The 20,125-nt window shown below is 48.5% G+C and overlaps 5 protein-coding genes across 5 annotated transcripts; 2 read left to right on the forward strand and 3 right to left on the reverse strand.

Moving 5' to 3' along the window:
• Positions 1–797: 797 nt before the first annotated feature.
• Positions 798–1,529, reverse strand: ASPGLDRAFT_44145 (uncharacterized protein). Its single transcript, XM_022545965.1, has 3 exons — positions 1,431–1,529; positions 1,159–1,295; positions 798–1,012 (listed from the first exon to the last, which is right to left on the reverse strand). Exons 1-3 carry the CDS (start codon positions 1,456–1,458, stop codon positions 863–865), a joined length of 315 nt encoding a protein of 104 aa, XP_022403053.1. The 5' UTR covers positions 1,459–1,529; the 3' UTR covers positions 798–862.
• Positions 1,530–1,648: 119 nt separating this feature from the next.
• ASPGLDRAFT_166467 (secretory pathway Sec39 family protein) lies at positions 1,649–4,669 on the forward strand. The gene is made up of 2 exons (XM_022542626.1): positions 1,649–3,182; positions 3,231–4,669. The coding sequence occupies exons 1-2, from the start codon at positions 1,661–1,663 to the stop codon at positions 4,472–4,474; spliced, it is 2,766 nt and encodes a 921-aa protein (XP_022403054.1). The 5' UTR covers positions 1,649–1,660; the 3' UTR covers positions 4,475–4,669.
• Positions 4,670–10,877: 6,208 nt separating this feature from the next.
• Positions 10,878–11,953, reverse strand: ASPGLDRAFT_64664 (uncharacterized protein; the record flags this gene model as incomplete). Its single annotated transcript, XM_022548805.1, has 2 exons — positions 10,878–11,820; positions 11,850–11,953. The coding sequence occupies 2 exons, from the start codon at positions 11,951–11,953 to the stop codon at positions 10,878–10,880; spliced, it is 1,047 nt and encodes a 348-aa protein (XP_022403055.1).
• An 848-nt stretch (positions 11,954–12,801) lies between these two features.
• ASPGLDRAFT_121911 (dual-specificity mitogen-activated protein kinase kinase) lies at positions 12,802–14,490 on the reverse strand (the record flags this gene model as incomplete). The annotated part of the gene is made up of 4 exons (XM_022540276.1): positions 12,802–12,949; positions 12,988–13,357; positions 13,409–13,700; positions 13,753–14,490. 4 exons carry the CDS (start codon positions 14,488–14,490, stop codon positions 12,802–12,804), a joined length of 1,548 nt encoding a protein of 515 aa, XP_022403056.1.
• A 4,434-nt stretch (positions 14,491–18,924) lies between these two features.
• ASPGLDRAFT_1218342 (uncharacterized protein) lies at positions 18,925–19,821 on the forward strand. Its single transcript, XM_022540269.1, has one exon. The coding sequence runs from the start codon at positions 19,026–19,028 to the stop codon at positions 19,761–19,763; it is 738 nt and encodes a 245-aa protein (XP_022403057.1). The 5' UTR covers positions 18,925–19,025; the 3' UTR covers positions 19,764–19,821.
• The last annotated feature ends 304 nt before the right edge of the window (positions 19,822–20,125 follow it).

The following is a 20,125-nucleotide window of genomic DNA, read 5'->3' on the forward strand; positions in this document are numbered from 1 at the left end:
ATGCTCCGTTCGAGGTCACGCCGCCGGGTTTATATCATTGGGGCCTGTGTCGGCGCCATGTTTGGGCCCTGTGCGCTAGTCTGGAAGGGGTAAGGTGTGACCCACGCCCCGTAAAGGTTTTCCTACGGCACGTGACTATCCCTGCCCGCCGTGATCGACGAAATTATGCCACCTCTCTTATTCATGAAGAAGTAGTTAGTTAATGAGAGTACTCTATATACAGAGTAGAGTATTATTCTTCTTCACTATTTATGTATAGAGAGAATGAGGCATGACATGCCAAGATACCAGAATACTATCTGCCGGTCATCAGCACGGGCGCATACTTGAAGATCATTCTGCAGAATGGAGAGTAAACTGTCTAAAATTGCACTGGATTTATGCACATAGAATATGGCAGCTATCATTAGCTTCGATCATTATTCTCAATTCAAGCTCAGCCGCATGGAGCTCTAGTTGTACGCATCCAGTATGTCGCTGCCTTAGGTGTGAGTCATTTATGCCTCAGTAACAAGGCATAAACAAAGTCCCAATCAGGTCTCGCGTATTTCTGATGCCGTCATGATGTTTACAGACTGCGCCGAATACTTGTACATTGTCCATGCTGCGAGCATATAGAAACAAATCCTAACAGTTATCGCAGTCGTGTTATTGAAATTTCCAGTGCGCAGGTGGTTATCCGGGAGTCTTAGTCTACCCAGATATATATATATATATGCAGTCCTGACCCAGAGTACTCCGTAAAGCTCCAATTGAATAGTCCATTCTATACAGTCCCATAATCCATGGCATGGAGTAAAAAACAAAGACGCGCAAACGTAAAGTAACAAAATCACCGTATCCTGGGTATGCGCATCCTCCTTCATGACGCCTTCGCCAATACATCTGCCGACTGTTCCTCATTCCCTAACAACCCCAGACTGCGAATCTGTTCCGCCTTGGGAGCGTTCTCGCGGGGGTGTGCGGCTTCGGCCTTGCGGTAGGCGGCCTGCATCTTCATTGTGCGGAGAGCCTGTTGTCATGATATCGCTTGTCAGAATCCGTTCCGTGCAAATTGTCCATTTCCCCGCGTTCCCCGGATGTTCCATCCTGAACCATCCACGGGCATTGTATCCATTCACTCGTATCTACTCATCCGAGCCAGATATCGGAGCGTACCTCTTTTCTGTGGTGCAGACACTCGTAGTAGTCCTCCAATGCGGGCATGCACTTCTTCTTGCCGGTCTCGCCCTCACCGGAATTGACGACGTAGCAACCGAGGACTTCCTGCCAGAAACCGTAGCAGCGGGAAGGACCTAGAGAATCGTACCGTTAGCCTCCAGGACGTTTATCGGAGAGGAACAGAAGCCGGCACGGCGCCACACCCGGCCATTATGACCGGCTGAAAAAAGAAAATCGACCGCTAAAAAGGCAAACTGAGAAACACATACCGCCATTGAGACCGTAACCAGACGCCATTATGAATGAACCTGAGGAGAAGCACGTAGAGCTGTCAAAAACGGAGGGGTCTTTTTAGCGTGGGAAGCGTAAGAGAGGGAGTTGAGGTTGGATTGCGGACGGAGGTTCGGCTGTTGATTGGTCCGAGCGTCGGCCGCTTGACGTCTCCGGCCACATCGCCCTCTACAGGCAATTAACTCAAATGTCTACGATTTAATTCAACATGGCCGTGCTCGCGGGCCTGTCTGGTGCTCACGCGATTCTTCTGGCCTCGCATCTCTGTGCCAGTGGCCAGATTGCTGCCCTTCCGCAACTCCAGGCGCAGTTTCCCGGTTACCTTCCTTTAGAGCGTGTTCTACGCCTCCTTCTGACCTTCCTTCCCGAAAGTATAGAGCCACAGTACTATACGCCTGTACTTCAGGAGCTTGTTGATACCTCTTCGTCTTTGTCTGTGCTGTCGGAGGACGATATTGATTTGTCGTCCGTCAAGGATTTGTCAGAAGCAGCTGCGAGGAAACGTGTACGGAAGCTCCGTTTACTGCCGCTGAAATATCGCGACGACGACGACAGTGACGATACGACCGACCTTCTGACCCAATTCCTCATCCATCGCGCGCATAGAATCGATGCCGAAACTTCCCTTCAACCCTTTATCCTCGATCTCCTACTGCCTTTCTACGAACGCTCGCCGGTCTTACGCACGTGGCTCATCTCCAGCCTGATACCCCTACTCCGCTTGAACTACGAATACTACCCCGACCAAGATGGGACCTTCACGCTGGATGTGATTGAGTCTATGGATGATCAGACGGCCGTCAATGTGCTCCTTTCGATGACAGGATCGCATAGCGACAACATGGATTTAGTCAAAAATTTGCGCGGACTCATCGGTCCTTGGATTCACGGCAGTCATCGATCGAAACGACGGAGGCTCAACGAAGCGGCGCAGCGTGAATCCGTCACGGTTACTCAAGAACCGTATCGACCGCGAACAGCTTCGCGTGCTGCATGGGGTCCGGTGAATGAATGGCTATTGTCGCGGAGTCTGGTAGACCTGGAGAGTGTTGTGGGTGCCTATACAGACTGGAACGGGCCTCAAGATATCGATCTTGGAGGTTATGGGGATGCAAATGGGCAATACCAGGGTGATGAACTAGCGGATTTGCAAGCCCGACATGGCCAAAGTGGTCTTGCCGTGGTTTACGCGAACTCTGATACCAGTGGGCAGACTTTGGAGGGTTGCGCACAGATTGTCACGCGAATCGCCCAGCAACTGGGTCTTGAAGGATCTATACCCAACGACTCGCCACTTCCTACGGTTACCTATGATACGAATACGATCTCGTCGACGTCGAGAGCGTCGCTATTACAGAACGCCTTATTAGGGTACTCGAATCCCCTGACTCGCCCCTCTGCCACCTCGATATCATTCATCAGCGCCATCCTTTCTTCTCTTGGGATTTTGAGCGAATTGGATCACCCTGTGACCTGTCGCGCAGCCGCAAACATGTGCCTTCATAACAGTGAGGACGTGCAGCTGTTGGATCTGCGCAGCGTCATAGCTTCAACCACAAGAAACGCGAGGTCGGGTCGCGATTGGACGAACATCCGCCAGCAGTTGCTCTGGCTTCACAACTGGCAGGCGGAAGCGCAAACGGAGCGACCATCTTACCACGGTCTTTTCTGGAGAGTCCCGCGGGATGTTGTAGAGACGGAAATCTTGAAGGCGTTGCTGGAGGTCAAGGGTAAGCATGGCTCACAGAATTTGGAACTCTCGGTGCTAATCCCCGCAGAATACAAGTTGGCTGTGAACATTTACACGGATATGAGGGCACCCCTGCAAGCGTCGCAGGTTGAAGCCGCTGTCAAGGACGCTATCACCACAGCTTACGACAATGCTAGTAATGGTAACAGAACACGAGGAGGAATGAAAAAGGCATACGATATCCTGCAAACTTTCCAGCCACACTTCCCCGACTCTGTATCATTCAAGCAGATTCAGGCTCTCATCTCGGCAACACATGCCTTGTCATTCTACTCGCTCACACTACAACACGGGGTTCCGTTCCAACCCGTCAGCATCCGCGTTCACCAAGATCCCCTTTCTCTGATTGAAAAGGTACTCGATCAGAATCCTAAGGGGTATACGAATCTGGATGATCTTCTTTCTATTGGGCGAAACCTGGTTGCAGCAGGGTTTCCGCCCATACTACCGGACAGTGACTCGCACGAGCACACTCCAATTCCTGAAGAGGACGCACCTATCATTGCCGAACGACGGGTAATTTCCCTAGCTATATCCTCCGCCCTCGCTTCCGATGATCTTGACACCGCATACTCCTACATTTTCACACGTCTTGCTACTCAAACACCCTCATCCACCTCCGTCAAGGACGACATCTCCTGGCGTGCGGTCTACAATGCAGGCCGCTACCGCTCCCCCGCCACCTCATCACCTCCCAGCCTCCAATCCCAAATCAACCAGCTCTCCCAACGCATGGAGATCCTTTCCCTTGCATTAGTCCTCGTCCCATACGCCGACCCTCTCCCCGAAATCCTCGGCGCCTGGCGCCGCTGCGACGAGGAAATGAGCGTGCTCCGTTCCCAAGAAAGCGAAGAAGAAGAAATCTGGGACACAAAAGGCGACACCGTCTCCATGGTCCCAGGTGGATTCGGCCCCAGCGACAGCGAACAAGACGCACTCGAAACGAAACAACAGCACGCCAGACGTGCCCGAGCGTACCAACAACAGCAACAGCAAAATCGCTCCCACGAAGAAGCACCCATGGGACTCTTCGAGGTCGCTCGTGGCGCCGCCATGGCCCTTCACAAGAACACGCTTCCTCTCCGCGGGATGGCGGCGGCTGGCTCGTCGACATCTCGTCCTGCGGGACATGATTGGGTGGACGGCGATGACGACCACGAAGCAGACAGCGAAGACCGGATGCGCAAGAGAGATGTTGTTAGTAACATGGTTACTGGCGGGTTGGCTAGTGGAATTGGTTGGGTTTTGGGTGCTCAGCCGGTTAACCGGTGATATCTCCGTCTTTGTTTCCGTCTCTTTTCTTTTTGGTTTGGTTTATGAGGATCATGATGTGGTAAGCGGGCGAATTGGATCTTACGTACTCTGGCTATGGAGTGGCTTTTATGTGCTATGTATACATGCTGTATTTTATTGATGAGGCTTAATAGGCACGAATATGTGTTAAGACATTCTCAACTTTTGATGTCCAATTTTTTCTCAATTATAATGGTTGCTTTTTTATTGATCTGTAAACGCCGACTGAGCTGTCACCTCGTCTATCAGTATACGAAGACAGAAACTGTCTCTCCCAGAGAACGAGGATAATGGAGAATGCCCCGAACATGCCAGCCGTATCCTACGATTCCATTTATTATGGAAGTTTAGCACCCTTTCGACGTTGGTTCCGCCAGTGGTCCTGCTTTTTGTGATATTCATATTATCACACAGCCTAGACGTACCACACACACACACACACACACACACACACACACACACACACACACACAAATATGGCACCGGATAACTGTTAAATAAAACCAGCAGGATCAAATGTATGATGAAAGACAAACATCGAGAGTGCAAAGGCATACTTTTCATCCATACATGATACACGCATGCCCTTGATCTACTCCCCCAAGACCAACGAAACTGGGGAGCTAAATCCATCCAAAAAGAAAGCATAGCTTTTTGCTTCGAACCATGGTACCTTGCCACAATGATTTTCGGGGTCGCACTACGCCCAAAGGTACTAATCCGTACTCCGGCGCATTCTACTGGCCTAAACCATGCCACGCTCCTCATCACCCAGAGGCGTGTTTTCGTCGGGATCCTAGACTCCCTTGATGATCTTTGTCCGATCGGCTAGAAGACCAGGAGACAGTTTTGTGTGTGAAATTCATGATTCAAGCGCTATCAAGTGAGCTGTGGAGGCTTCACACGGCTTGTCTCGTTCGGTGAAACTCATTTCTCGTCGAGAAATTAATGTGACAAATCCTAAAAAAAAAAAAAAAAAAAGAAAAAATTGAATATGAAAGCAGATGTCAGATGAAGCCATTTGAACACACGAACGGAGTCATTGAACCAGTCGGGAAAAGCTTTTAAAATTGTTCATACCGACGCAAAACTCCCCACAGTGAACGCAGCTGTAAACCCCGACTTTTACAAGCCTGCGATAGCAAAAGCCGCCACGGCTATCACCGACTACAACTCCAGTCAGACGTATGTTGTCCGGTGTACCGGACTTTGTCATTGAGACCAGCGCGTTGTCCGCGAAATTAAGGTCTGGTGTCAGAATTTGGAGATTGCTTGGTAGGTGATCTGTCTCTTGATTGCATTTTTTTAAAGTCATTCAGACTAATATTAGCTTCAAGGTAGATTGCAACTTACATGAAAGCTGCGGGAACCTGCTATGGATTCCTTCCTAAGTACAAGTAGACTGTTTTCCTTCAACAGACTCGATTCAATCGGCAGTCTAGATTGGCACGGAGCAAGGGCTTCCGGCCTTGTGACAATGCAGCAGTGATGCTTACTGCATAGAGCTAAACTTCAAGAGGCTGAACGTCTCTGTCCGCATTACTGAGCTTTTTGCCTGCTAACACACTAGTCTGGAACGCTGATCGAACGAAACGCAGTTAGTTTTGCTCCTCGGGATATCTGTCCACCTGGTATGCCTTTAAATATCACAAATCATACTACTAGGATGCTCTTAAACTGTTTCGAGGTTCAATGGTCTACAGATATTGAAAATTGCCCTACGACAGGATCACTCGTGGTTGGATATGCCGTGGCCTCTTGGAATGAAGAAAAGCCTTGAGACCGACCAAGCTATAGCACAACGAATTTTATGCGTTTATTCATTCTTGGAGACATGCTATTCCGGTGTGTCCGCCACACTACCGCCCTAGTGTTGCGCTGACCGTGTCCGGCATTGAACGAAAGCTCTGGGTATGGCTATCTGAGAAATATGGACTCGGAGGCATCTGCAACATTTGGACAATGGTCAAAGTAAGCCGGTACTTGCTGAGTGCACCTATATGGACCCATTGGGATGATGCTCAATGTTGGATGTACAGATCCTGCTGCTGTTAATCTTGCCGTGGAGATGCACGGTTGGATAAAGGCCACTGAGAGCACCTTCATGGCTGTGATTCGTCTCCTTGATTCTTATGCTCAACAAAATCAACGTATATCTGTGGCTCTTGGTACTCTTCTGGGCTCTTCGGTGTTTTTTGTGTACTTTTCAAGTGACAGTCCCTGCCTGTCGCTATGCAGGCAAAGGCTAGATCCAAGCTTTGGATATGAAAACCAGAGCATTGAAGACGTCGTGCCGCTGTTGGGCCTACTAAATGGGAAATTCGGATGGCTCAAGAGGCATCCCGAATCAAGATGAAGGACAGAGGGAGAATAATCTCTACAGTTCCCGCTTTCCACCTTGAAGGCGTTCCGAATCGGGAACGAGGTATGTCAAAAGTCATCAATGCAATGGCATACTTTTCATCCATTGATATGCCGTTATTTATACAGCCTGATCCAATAAGCAAGTGGTCGATATGTAAACCACAACGCTACAGAGTGTTGTAGACACCCTTCAGAATGTCTTTCATCCAGGGACACGGCGACATGTTTCTGACAAACCGAGAAGTATATCGGAAAATTACCCCGAAATACAAAGTTCATGTTATAATAACGTCACAACGTACACGACGCTCATCAAAGCTGGCTAAAGAGCTCAGGATTTTACACAGTGAGAGAACCGCCCTCCTAGTTTGCGTGATAGAGGAACCATCGACAAGCATCACAGCCGATTCGATATCCAGTGGTCGTATGCGCAGAAGAAAGCGGCTGTCTCAAGCTGATTGCCATACTTGAGCTAAATAACACGCACACAATATACGAGAAAGATTTTCGAAGAGAATTACCACCATCAGGAGCCGATAGCCCTGATAGTGTGGGAAGTGCGCTCCGAATGTGTTGTTTAATACATATTCAGTCTTTCATGACAATCCAGCTACCAATGCGCCCCCACCAAAGCGCGCCAAATTAGTCAGCTCCAGCAAGACTGGTAGCAAGAAAAGAAAAAAAGAAAATCCGTCCATGAGGACGAGGCGTATTGCCCTAAAATGGGCCGTAATGGCACGATTAACAGAGATACATTCAACGAACTGGCCCATCATTGAAAACAGTTCAAATGAAACGTCCCGAAAATGCCCAAATGCCCATTGTGAGAGCAGAAAGACTGCCCATCTCCGGACAGGGAATGGATTAAGCATGCACAGCCCACTGAGCATCTTCGAAAGATTCATCAGAAGAGGCTATCAGCGTGCAACAAATTGAATCCTAGTCCAAATAAGTGGCGCTCAAAGATGCTCCGGAATGATACTCGTTTATGGCACCGATATAGACTTCTGGCAAATCTCAAGCAGACGCATTCATGACTCCCGAATTAACCGCAATTCGTTGCTCCAAGTAGTTAGTTTATGCGAAATGCCGTCACCTATTCACGACGCCTACCAGCATTGGCCAAGATGATCTCAATCGTTCTTCAGGTCTGTACCTTGATGGTGGTACAGACACTACAGGGAAACGTAACCAAGTTGATATCCACTGGTCTTTATATTCGGGAAAAAATGTGATTTTCTAAAGCTGACAGCTATTTTTGAATTGAAAAATACCCAGACAGCCTACGAGGAGGACTTTCGAGAAACGCTACCATCCTGAGCCCGATAGACCTGATGCCGGGACGATATGGAATTTTTTTAGGACATGCGAAGCCCTGTCAGCAACAAAAGTGGTTCGACAACACACTATGGACAAGAACGTAATATCATGGCATATCACACTCGAGATCAGAAGACTTCGAGGATTCAGGAATTTCACGCATGATTGGACACAGTACAGAATTCCCTCAGTTGAACCCCCCCCCCCCTCCCCCACGAGCATTCTCCCATATCTCGGTTGATAGCAGATGACCTGTAGCTTACCAGCCAACGATTCTGTTTTCAACCTTCGATGATCTCCGTGCTAGTAGGAGTTGCAAGTTCTGGGTTACCGCTTATGGAGATCACATTCAACCACTATTGAATCCAGGTTGTTCCCCAAACTAAAAGGGGACAATTAACTATTAGTAGTAGACAGAAGCTCTCGCCTTGCTCATTTCGCCTCCCTCCCGCCTCCTCTCCTCCTGTTATGCAGCCCATGAACGCTCAGCACAGCTTTGTTGGCCGTCGCTTCTAACTGGTACAAGATTGGGGAAAGCCAAGCAACAACGGGTGATGTCACTGGGCATTGGTTGAGCTATTCGTCAACTTGGTCACTGAACAGTACTAGAACACCACAAGAGCAGGCTTGTCTGTCCTGTACACCCCCACCAATATCCCTTTAAATTTTAAATAAAGTGCTCGTCATTGCGACTCAGTTGTAACCAGCTATTTCATCTTTAGAGATCGATGTGGAGAGTGAGAACACTCAACTACACAGAAGAGATCCATGAAAGCAATTTTCACCAAACAACCAACACAGCAATCGTGGCTGGCTTGGACGATACCCAGGATGCTGCTTCTGTTTGCGTTTGTTGCAAGGGCTATGAAGAGGTATGTGACCTTTGGAGCATTTGTTGAATTGAGGGAGGGTACATGCATGTGCTGTGCATATAGGATGGAGCAGAAAGAAATGCTGTTGTTATATGGTCCAGCTGGTTTATCTCTCTATTGTAGTGATACTACCACCAGAAACATGTTCTGGGGGTCAGGGTTGTGACGATGATAACAGCTCAGTCATAGGCAACAGGTTCTAAGAATGGATTTACATTCATGGTCACTCAAATGCGCTGAAGTTATGAGAAAAGCACAACTCGACACAGCCTCTGAAATACACATGCTCCTGCTCCTGGCAAGAAAGCCCGAACTCGATGAATGGCTAAAAGCAAGCTAAAACGTTTATGCTCTGCTCGCAGAATCAGGTCTTAACAGCTGCTCTGTAACACACGCAGTATGGAAGAATGAGGTGGAGTGACTTGGTAGTTTAATCAAGTGACGAGAGTATCAATCATGGTTTGCCGTATATGGGATGTACAGAATATTGTTGTCCAGCACACATGTCATCTGCGAGAAAGATCCCGATGCCCATTCATCAACAACTACTTGCCCGTGCCCTCCAGCCATAAATATCGAGAAACCATGGAGCACTTAAGTATAATACAACTAGCCTGTCAAATCAGTCAGCAAGTGCTGCGCCAAGCTAAAGCGTTAGACCTAAAGACACAGAGCAGAATTGATATGCTCTTTGCTTGTGGATACTCCCTGAGATGCGAAAATAGAGAGACGCACACCATAGCTGCAATCTTATGAGAAAATACTAAGCGCACCGTTCAAGCATAGGAGTATTCGATTAGAATACATTGTTCGTTGTCGATTTCCATAAGCGCAAACATCCAGGTTAAAGAAACATACATCAGCGAATCCGAAGGTTCGATACGGCCCGTCGACGTCTGCGGCTGCTTTCGCCGACTCACGGTATAGAGTTGGCAACTATTCCAACCAGACATGTATGGAACCATCCGCACAATGGTGTCCGTTGGACAGACGTCCAGTTGAACAGAGACATAGAATTCTGCGACAATAAACTTGTCGCTCTTCCGGCAGCCAGATCTTGATTGAGGTGGTGGTCGTGAAAGCAAGTTGCTAGGTCTAGTCCATTCCCGGATCAGAAATTGGCTGGATGGTATGATCTGGTAGCTTAGGATCCTTCTCGCTGCGGAGTTCTGCAGCATTCCACCATTGGAATGATCTGATGCGCAGTGCCCAATCGTGAGAATTGGGCAAATTTTGCCCCGAGGAAACACATCTGTGTCTCTGCTCGTGTGAGTCTTTTGAGATTATCCATAGTCGCGTAGTGGTTTAACTTGCGATTGAACTTCAGGGATAGGACGTGTTCTTCTGATTACATGTCCGTGACTACTGGCACCGTCATGAATGGCAGGAAAGCCGCTAATCTTTTCTGTATTAGGGAGATTTCTGTGCTTGCCAGAGAGTGTGTACACCCAACACACACAGCATGAAAGAATGAGGTGGTTGGGTTGACTTGACAGTTAAGTTTAATCAAGCGGCCGTCGTATCAATTATGCTTCGCTGTATATGGGATATAACATCTGTTGCGTTTGTTGCACAGACCATGGACCGTAGAGAATCTGTGACTCAAGGGCACATTTGACATACGTTATGCATACAGGATGGAGTGGGGAGTCCGAATTTTGGCAGAAAGAAATGCTGTTGTTGTGTGAGGTGGCTTACGGAAACAGTAGCTTTCTATCGCAGCGAGTCTGTCGTGGTCAATAGATAATATACGAAAGGGGATATTCTTATTATCAGTATTATTGTTATCTGGTATAAAGGCACATCATCTCTTGGAGATAAAATTTCTAGAACAGAGGTTCATCAGGACCCGGAAATGCCCTCCGAATCTCAGGCGTAATACTCGCAGCAGTATGCGCATACTCAGCCGCAATCCACTCATCCCAATCCCAATCCTCGAACCAATCCTGAAACTTCAACGCTTGGCCCTCATCCCATCTCAGAAGAGGCGAGATGTACTGCCCATGACACCTATTACCTATGATCGACTCCACGTCCTCCTCGGGATTCGCACTGTCCCACATGCGTTTAAAGAGAGCGTGGGCGAGGTCCACAAAGACGAGTCTTTTGGGATTGAGACCACGGAAAGGACCGGGATTAGAGAAAGAATCAACGTCGGGATCTTGTGCGATGATGATGTTTCGAGGACACACGTCGCGGAGCCATATATCGCGTTCGAAGAGGTAGCTTTCAAAGTCGACGATCGATTTCATCATCTGTTGGCGGGTGTGCTGAGGGAAGGCGAACACGTCCTGATTCGCATCTAACATGTTCATTCCGCCTATATGTTCAAGCAGGATCAGTCGAACGGTGCGACTCCCAGTTGCTTCTGTGATATCCAATGAATAAGACCCACAGTAACGAGGAACAGGCAGATCATCTCCCCGAAACCTATGGTCAAACGAAAGTAGCTCATACGCGCGAGCCTCATGGGTGTAGCACCGATCCATGCTACGAAACGGATTCACGCAGTTTTCTTCATCGTCAACGTAGAGCGGGTCATAGATCTTAGCCACCACCGTTCGACTGGCAGGGAAACGACCGTCAAGATCAGGGCTGGCATCTAGAACCTGTACCGCCATGACCTGAGAATTGCGACCGTCTCCGGCTCTGATCAATGCCTCGATCTTCAGGGCCACAATACCTGGTCCTAACGGTCCGCCGGGTAAGGGGGGATATTTCAGGCATCGTTCGACTGGGCTCACTTCTCGCCGTTCCTGACATTCGGGACTGGTGGTTCCCAAGCCACTGAATGTCACTCGCGTTGGGGGGAGGGGGGGTGTGTGTGTGTTCGAACTGTGAGCCTGCAGCCCCTTCGATAAGGGTTCAGGGGTTTTGGAAGAGATGTGGATGGTTTATCCATGTTTTGATCGTGGGTCAAGATGGATAGCGAAGTATATGATAAGGACAACCGAGTGTATGTTGGAACAAGGTGTCATGTGATTGCTGTCTGGCGATTTGGGTGTTTGCATACCAAAGCTCGATCCGCTTGGCACTAGTTAACTAGTTAGTTGCTAGATCCACAAAGTTGAGGAGCCATTCTCTGGGAGTATTATGATTCTCCGAGATTCTCTGAACCTGGATTAGGGTATGTATGTACTCCGTATGCAAGAGATATAGAAGCAATAAATTCATATATATGTACCTGTCCTGCACCTCAACACATAACAAAATGATACATTCAAATCAAAAGAAATCAACAACACCACAGAATGTACCAGTTCCAGAACCTTAATGTACCCAACAAAATCAAAAGAAAACAAACAATAAATGCATCAGCACGGCAGCACTGCTGACCACTGATCGTTTCCTGCTTTTAAACCATGCCCTGAACATGAGGTCGCAGTGCAAGAGATATGTGTAAAAGTCGCCCAATATAATCAAGGAAAGACGTGAAAGAGATGATAAATAATGATGATCCTAAAACACCGTCCTCAAAAGGAATGGCAAGAAACAGACGCTGTTATGGTAAAAGGAGTGTCGTCGTATCACGATTCATGCTGGGTTGACGACCGGGTCAACCATGGGGCCTGCCATTTGTCGTGAGGTATAAGCATCAGAGGAGAGGCCGTGGCATATGCAGAGAGTATTATAGGAAGGATCGAGATAAGAAACAAGTTTCATCGCTGGGATGAAACGTAAATCGGGCGCAGGGTTGAAAGAAAAGTGATGCGGTAAAGCTGAGACGGGCAGAGCGGACATGTCGAATCTCTACTCTTTCCAGTCCCACACTTGTTTCAGGAAGTTGGCCATGTTGACTTTCTTCTTGCCCTTCATGTCCACCATCCAGGGATGTTCCAGCATCCGCCAAGGAGTGGCTCTGCGGGGAGGCTCTTTCTCAAGACTGAAACCGGTCAGACTTTATATATTCAACCAGCGGGATTGCACAATACATACCAGCACTCAATAAAGTATTTGAAACTATCAGACCAGCGGATGCCGTTTTGCGGCTCATCCTTCAACTTGGGGATCGGTTGGCGGACAATATAGGTCAGGAGGTCGATCAAACCGGCGCGAGGCTGCATCTCGGTACCGTCGGCAGGGAAGGGGAAGCGATGTTGTGCGACTTCAAGCAGGGTTACACCGAGCGACCAAACGTCGGATGTGATGGTGTATGATTGACCTGTGATTCGCTCCGGTGCCATATAGTACGAGGTTCCGATGAACGTGTTGGCATCACCCTTGGTTCCGAATTCACCGCTAACTCCAAAGTCGCACAGCTTCACCTGACCATTTCGGCATAGAAGGATGTTGGATGGTTTGATATCTGTGCGGATTAGTCATGGCCAATATTGTCTCTGGAGACGAGAAGACCCACCTCGATGGATGATTTTCCTCCCATGAAGATATGTCAAACCATTCAAGACACCTTCAGCCACCTTGCCCAGCACCTTTTCACCAGTGCGACCACCCAACTTCCTAACCTCCTTGTAGATGCTGTCCAAGCTCCCACCTTCACAGAATTCCATAGAGATCGAAATGGTACCAGTCGACTTGTCCATGAATGCACCATAGTAGCGACAGATGTGATCCGAAGCGCAATGTTTGTTGAAATTGAGTTCGCGAACGATTTGCTTTTTGACGTCGGGATTGGGGTCCGTGGTGATAATCTGATGTTATTAGCTTGCGCGCGCAGAAACCAAGCGATCGTATTCAACCAACCTTCAATGCAAACACAGTCTTCCCTTCCTTGAGTCTGCACCTTGTTACTGCACCACCAGCACCTTCGCCCAGACTCCCCAGTTCGACAATCTTCTTTTGTTCACTAGCGGCCAGCCACCCTTCATCATCCAAGTCATCAGCATCAAGGGGCCTGCCCTTCTCCAGACTCAACTTGTCCAAATCGGGGATGAGCCCATTGACACTGCTGTTGTCGCGCTCCGGTACCCCATTTTCGCGATCAGAGTAAACGGAGCTTATGGCGGACGAAGGATCTGGTGTGCCGCCAGGCGGTTGACGGAGACCCATAGCGAATGAAAGGGTCGAGTAATTCGACGATGAAGCGGAAGCGGGGCCACTGGCTTTCCCGTCGAGGTAGGTATAATTGCCGGAATGATTGTTCGCATCGTTCACGTTGGTAGTCACGAGGGGCGGCGGCGCAGGTCTCCCGTTGACCATTCGAGGCATTTCTTGTGGTACTTCAGAGCTGCTACCCATGGGGGTTGCGAGTCGCAGTTGCGGAGGCGCCGGGCGGTTTGCGGGACGAGGAGGTTGGATTTGCGGCGGGGCGGCCTGGGTGGCAGGGACAGGATTGCCATTAACGAGCGGACGAGTATTAGGAGAAGGCGGAATGCCCAATGTCAACTTGGGCTTGGGAGCATTGCTGTTGTTGCGATTCCTTCCCGGTACGGGCGGTCGGAGGAGAGGGACAGGTGCGGCGGCGGCGGTTGAGGAAGACATATTATCAACGAGGTTGTTCTGCCTGTCACCAGGCAAAAACAACTCGTTGGGATCAGCGGCAGTAGCCAGATCGGCGGTGTTGTTGGAGGACACTTTGGCGATGGTTTTTGGGATAACGACTGAATAAGAAAGGGAGGGGAAGAGTGAGAGAGAGAGAGAGAGAGAGAGAGAGGAGATCTGTAGCCGTGGGGTCAGGCTGAACACGCGGCAGCTGTGAGATGTCAGAATCGCATTTAAGAAACCTCGCTAAAAACGCACCTTTAGAGATGGGATTTAAATACAAACGAAGGCACCAAACGAGAGAAATCTCGAAAGTCAAGTTGAATGAAAAGAGAAGGAAAAAAAAGTTGGTTGTTGACGGTGGATGGCGTGTTCAATGGTCACGGGGTGGATCCGGCGGTTTGTAGGCGCCTAAAGACTGGCAGGCATCACATTTATGTACTTCAACAAGAAGAGTAACTGAATATACAAGTAGTAGTTATATATACAGAGTACAAGAACACAAAATGGCGATGCATCAGCATGCGATCATATTCTATCTTCAAATACAGATTTGACATGTTCAGCACAGCTTTGACCCACTGTTAACAAAAATAGTGACAGTTTGGACGGTTGAGGCTGTGAAGCGCCACACTCGCTTCCAGAGTGATGGATATCAGATGAATGTTGCTATGTACGGCACATTGATTGTGATCATATGCTAAAGAAAGAAACAGATTAAAACATGGACTCAGCATTAGGACTGACATTAGTGTTATGCAGGGAAAGATCTTGAGCATATCTTAGCACATCTTAGGGGGTACGGGGGATGCCCCGATATGGTTCAACGGGGATAAACGGAGGACTCTACGGAGTTCATAATCTACACTGTGCTCTGTACAACATGCAAACTCTATACTGCTTATCCCGTACATCTACCGAGTCCAGTTCTTTATGCTGGATATGCATCTACAGGATCCTCTGCTGCTCTTGTACAGTTCCCCTGTTGATCGGTGGACCGAGACTCTGGTCTTCAGTCTCTCGGAGGCGAATATTTCTCCGTATTCTGTACACCTCAGGACGAAAGAGTCAATCTGAAAGGTTAAGACAAGGTTCGCAAAGTTCAACCTATTAGATACAGTGACATAGTCGGGATACTCCGTACTCTGGAGTCCTCCCGAAGAAGCTCCTATCTCCATACAGTGCAGAGCTCCGAAAAGGAGAGGTTAAGAATAGCATCGAAGACCGAGACCCTGACGGTATTTATAGTACGAAATTGATATGTACTTCTAAGTCAAGTCATCAAAGAAGCCCCATAGAATATAATGTTTAATAGTTGAAGGGTCGATAATCAGAGACCTGATAGTCTGGACCTGTTCTACTGTGTACTCCTGAATATCGACATGAACTCTGTATGTAGTTACTCTGTACTCCGGAGTGCTATGGACTCCGTAGGGTATCCCGTATGACACGAGCCCACAGATCATCCCTCAGTGAGACTCAAAAGATACTAGCCACAGTGGCTCGGACCCTGCGGAGGAATTCCCCTCGGAAAGTTGGACGTTCACAGTAGTCTCAGCGATGCAGAATTGCCGTGGTTCTTCCGTGTCGGATAGTTAGCATGTGTTTGTGCAGTATGTATTATATCCCGTACTCGAAGTTACAACAACAATACGAACAGACAGAACTTGGCAGTGTCAAGACTGGACAAGCATTACAGTAGTCTAGAAATAGAACTCCTTACTCTGGAATAATCAATGAATCTGTTCGATGCATAAAGTTTGATAAAGAGATAACATTGGCATGTTCAGGACTCTGTTTGGCCGGTAAAAACAGCATGGAATCATCCTGAATAATTAATCAAAGAAGCCGAAAACATGAAAGAGGCTAAAGTTGGTATCACGCCAATGTTACAAGTGGGTCGTAACCCACTGTATAATTTATCATTGGTTTAAAAAGTAAAGGAAAATACCCACCGCGGGACTTCTAAAGGCTTGAGTGGTCCAACTCTTCAGGAACAGTCCCACAGCCCCACAGCCAAGAAACCGCGCGCATATACTTAATGTCTCTGATTGGTGGGGGAGTGTGGTGGTCAGGAACTGAAACAACAACGGTGTGGCTTGGGCAGGGGTACTTGGGATACTACTTGTAGAGTAAGTAGTAGTCCACAGTAGGTACATTATGAGTGTATGGAGTACAAAGAAGTACAAGTACATCTACATAGACAAACACATAACTGTACAAGTAGTTGTACAATACATGTACCTACGTGTACAGTACGCAGACTCAGGGGTTCCAGGCGAAAGTTGTCAGCCCGGATTCCTAAAACAGTAAGCGAATGACGGGATCAACCCACACTATGAATATAGTGTATTGTATTACATTCGCCACAGACCTACAGAGTCTCCGTACGGTGTCTCACCGTATTACCGACTACACGGCTCCACTTCTCCTTTTTTTGAGGATATTTTTGTCGACTGCCGATCCTCAGGGCTAATCTCCCAACCCATACAAAGAGGGCCCCGGATCCCGTTTCCTCATCGTTTCTTTTTGTTCTCTCCCAAGCTCAATAAACCAAAGTCTTTCTCTCTCCGTTCTCTCTTCGTTCGACTTCGGTCAGTCACTCTTTTATATATCAATCCTTTGATATCCCAACTATCTTCCACTCTCTTTACATTCTATTTTTGAGAAAACCACAAAACTCCCAAATCAATCAATATGCGTTTCACTGCTGCTTCCGTTGCCCTCTTCGCCGGCATTGCTGTCGCTCTCCCCAACGGTGACCTCGAGACCGTCTACTCCACTGAGGATGTGACCATCACCTCGTGTGGCCCCACCGTCACCGACTGCCCCAGCCGTCAGACTTCCACCCCCCAGGCTGTTGAGGCTATCACCTCTTCCGTCCCCGCGGTGGCCAGCTCTGCTCCTGCTTCCAGCAGCAGCCCCGTCGCTCCCGTCGAGGCTCCTTCCAGCAGCCCTGTCGCTCCCGTTGAGACTCCCTCCAGCAGCCCCGCCCCGGCTCCTTCCAGCCCTGCTGCCGGTCCCTCCAGCCCCGTTGTGCCTGTCCAGGTCCCCACCAGCAGCGCCTCGGTTATCCCTGTGACCACCTGCATTCCCACCGTCACCTACTCGACTGTCCAGGTGCCCGTCACCCCCTCCGGCCCCGCCGGTCAGCGTCCCTCTGGCGCTGCTGCCAAGGGTACCAGCTCGGTCCCCGTGATCCCCGCTCCCTCTGGCCAGGGCGCCGCCGGTGACAGCCCTAGGTAAGATTTTTATTCCCTCTATCAATTAATCTACATTGAATATATGCTAACTGAAACAGCGGCTCTGCTTCCGCCTCCACCTCTGCTCCCTCTTCCCTCTTCACCGGTGCCGCCAGCTCCGTCAGCAACTCTTTCGGTTTCGCTGGTGCCGCCGCCGCCATGGCCTTCTTCTTGGCTTAAATTATTCCCTTCTTGTGTATAATGTAGCCCCGGTCGCTCTGGCTGCCTGGGTGGGTTCCTCTTGATCCCCGGTGGACTGGTGTGAATGGTTGAAGCGTCGTGGGGTTTGTCATTTAGTTTTGTGGTTTTTTCGGGAGAGTTAATCATTATATCCCCTTTTTTTATTCTTCTATACCTATTTTTGTTATTCTTGGGCTTCCTGGATCGCTTCGGAGTTTATATTAATGTGAAGCGCTTGGTGGCTGAGTACGATTTAATGTAACTCATGAAAGCTTTCACATCTGGTGCAATCTTCGAAGTAATCCAGTTTTTTTTTTTATTTCCTTTGTGATGTTCCCGTGTTTTAGTATATCATCTTTAGTTTATGCATTGTAATTATTTACGAGTCTAGTTGTGCGACCAGTTCGTAGACTGCTCCGTAAACTGTACTCCGTACTCGTACAAGTAAGCCTGTTGGGTCTGTAGGGAACGCCTCGTCCGCCGCTGGGCTGACCAGCGAACACCGTGGAGCAGAGCATCCTTCCATGGGGCAGAACGAACCTATATATTGCTCACACCGTACATTTGGCCCCCGTGATTCAGCCCTACTGATGGTATAGCTGATCTTAGTATCCATTAGCGAGTACGATCTCGAGGCTTGGACGATGACGAGGATATCGTGTGGCAGTGTCAAGGGTTTTTGCCCGAATCTTCAATAAAAACTCCCCCACGATTTCTTGTTTGATCGTCATTTGTTGGTTAGGCGCATTTAATTTGTCCCTTGTATGTATGATAATTTTCTTGCAGTAGTGTTCTTCAAAGAATAGAGCCTCACAAAGGTGTAAGGTGTGACCTTTTACCAATTACCAAGTTGGGTAACTCAGCAACCCGCTTCAGGCCCGATAAAGGATGAAAGGATTATAAGCACCGCCTTCGATACGGTGTCGGTCTTTATGTTTATAATTATTTTTATCCTTCTTTCTGGAATACGGTGTCGCTTACCTTACTCCACGCAGTTCCATTTATCATCGTTCTTATATATATGTGACACCCGGCGATTGCGCAGGTCGGTCCCATGGTTCGCGAACATACATATTTCCACTTTCAATTTTTCATACCATAAAGACATATACTATGGATCTTTCCTCGCTTGAAGGTCCTCCGATCCCAGATTCCAGTTTTAATGTCCGTACCTCCACCTGGGTTCCGCGTGGCACGGAGATTCCTCGGATACACCTCGACCCTACCCCATCGACATCGTCACCGGCATCATGGGCGCAAACACCGTGCCAGAGTTCGTTCGATTATGACGACTACCCGCCTAGACCGGCGTCTTCGGGATCCACAGCGCTGCGCAGATACTATCAAAATCAAGACCAGAATGCAGAGATATACCAAATCAGACGGAGGAGTTACAACGATGAGTCCTCAGGGCTCCTGCATCCACCTTCGTCGAACGGACGCGTCTCAGAGTCGGATTTATTAAATCATCACGCGCATGACCGCGTCCAAAGCAGAGGCAACCTCGTCTGGTGCGAGACCCAAAGAACATGGCTTGCTTTTGATCGATACGCACCGAGGAACACAGCACCCGCGCTTTCAATCCCGCAGTCCCAGTCTGCAGAACCATACCATACAGCTTCGCGGGGGTTAGGGCAGAGCCAGAGACAGACACAGACACAGAGCCGTGATTGGTATATGGATGGTGATGACCTGCCACCTCCATACGGAAACCATTATTATGATCGCATCCTTGCGGCGCAGCCGATGTCAACGTCGAATAGTCAATATCCATATCAGAATCGTCGTCCGAGACAGGTATCGAGATGGGGTGCTATCGCGAGACGGATGAATCAGTCGCCTGGTCCTTAGGCTTGTTCTATTTGGGATTTTTGTTTTTTATGCATAGAAATGGCGTTTGTTTGGGTTGTATTACATTGCATTTGTATTGGTGGTCTTTTGTTTTAGCCTTTGTCTTGATTCTGTATTATATTCTAATGAAGTTTAGTTGAGATACCTCTTTGCAATATTCATATTCATGTTTGTTCTTGCTTCCATCACTCACCCACCATATCTTCACCACTATACACACCTCCATCGACAAGCCTTGTCTATACTGATTCAATACCAAACCAGGCACCTGAATTGAGCAAATAAACAACAATGCCCCTCTTCTATCTACTACTCCTCTCATTCCTCTTTTCCCTCTATTTCTCTTCCTCTCCTACTTACTC

Source organism: Aspergillus glaucus (genome assembly GCF_001890805.1).
Source record: "Aspergillus glaucus CBS 516.65 unplaced genomic scaffold ASPGLscaffold_5, whole genome shotgun sequence".
In the NCBI taxonomy this organism is placed as follows: Eukaryota; Fungi; Ascomycota; class Eurotiomycetes; order Eurotiales; family Aspergillaceae; genus Aspergillus; species Aspergillus glaucus.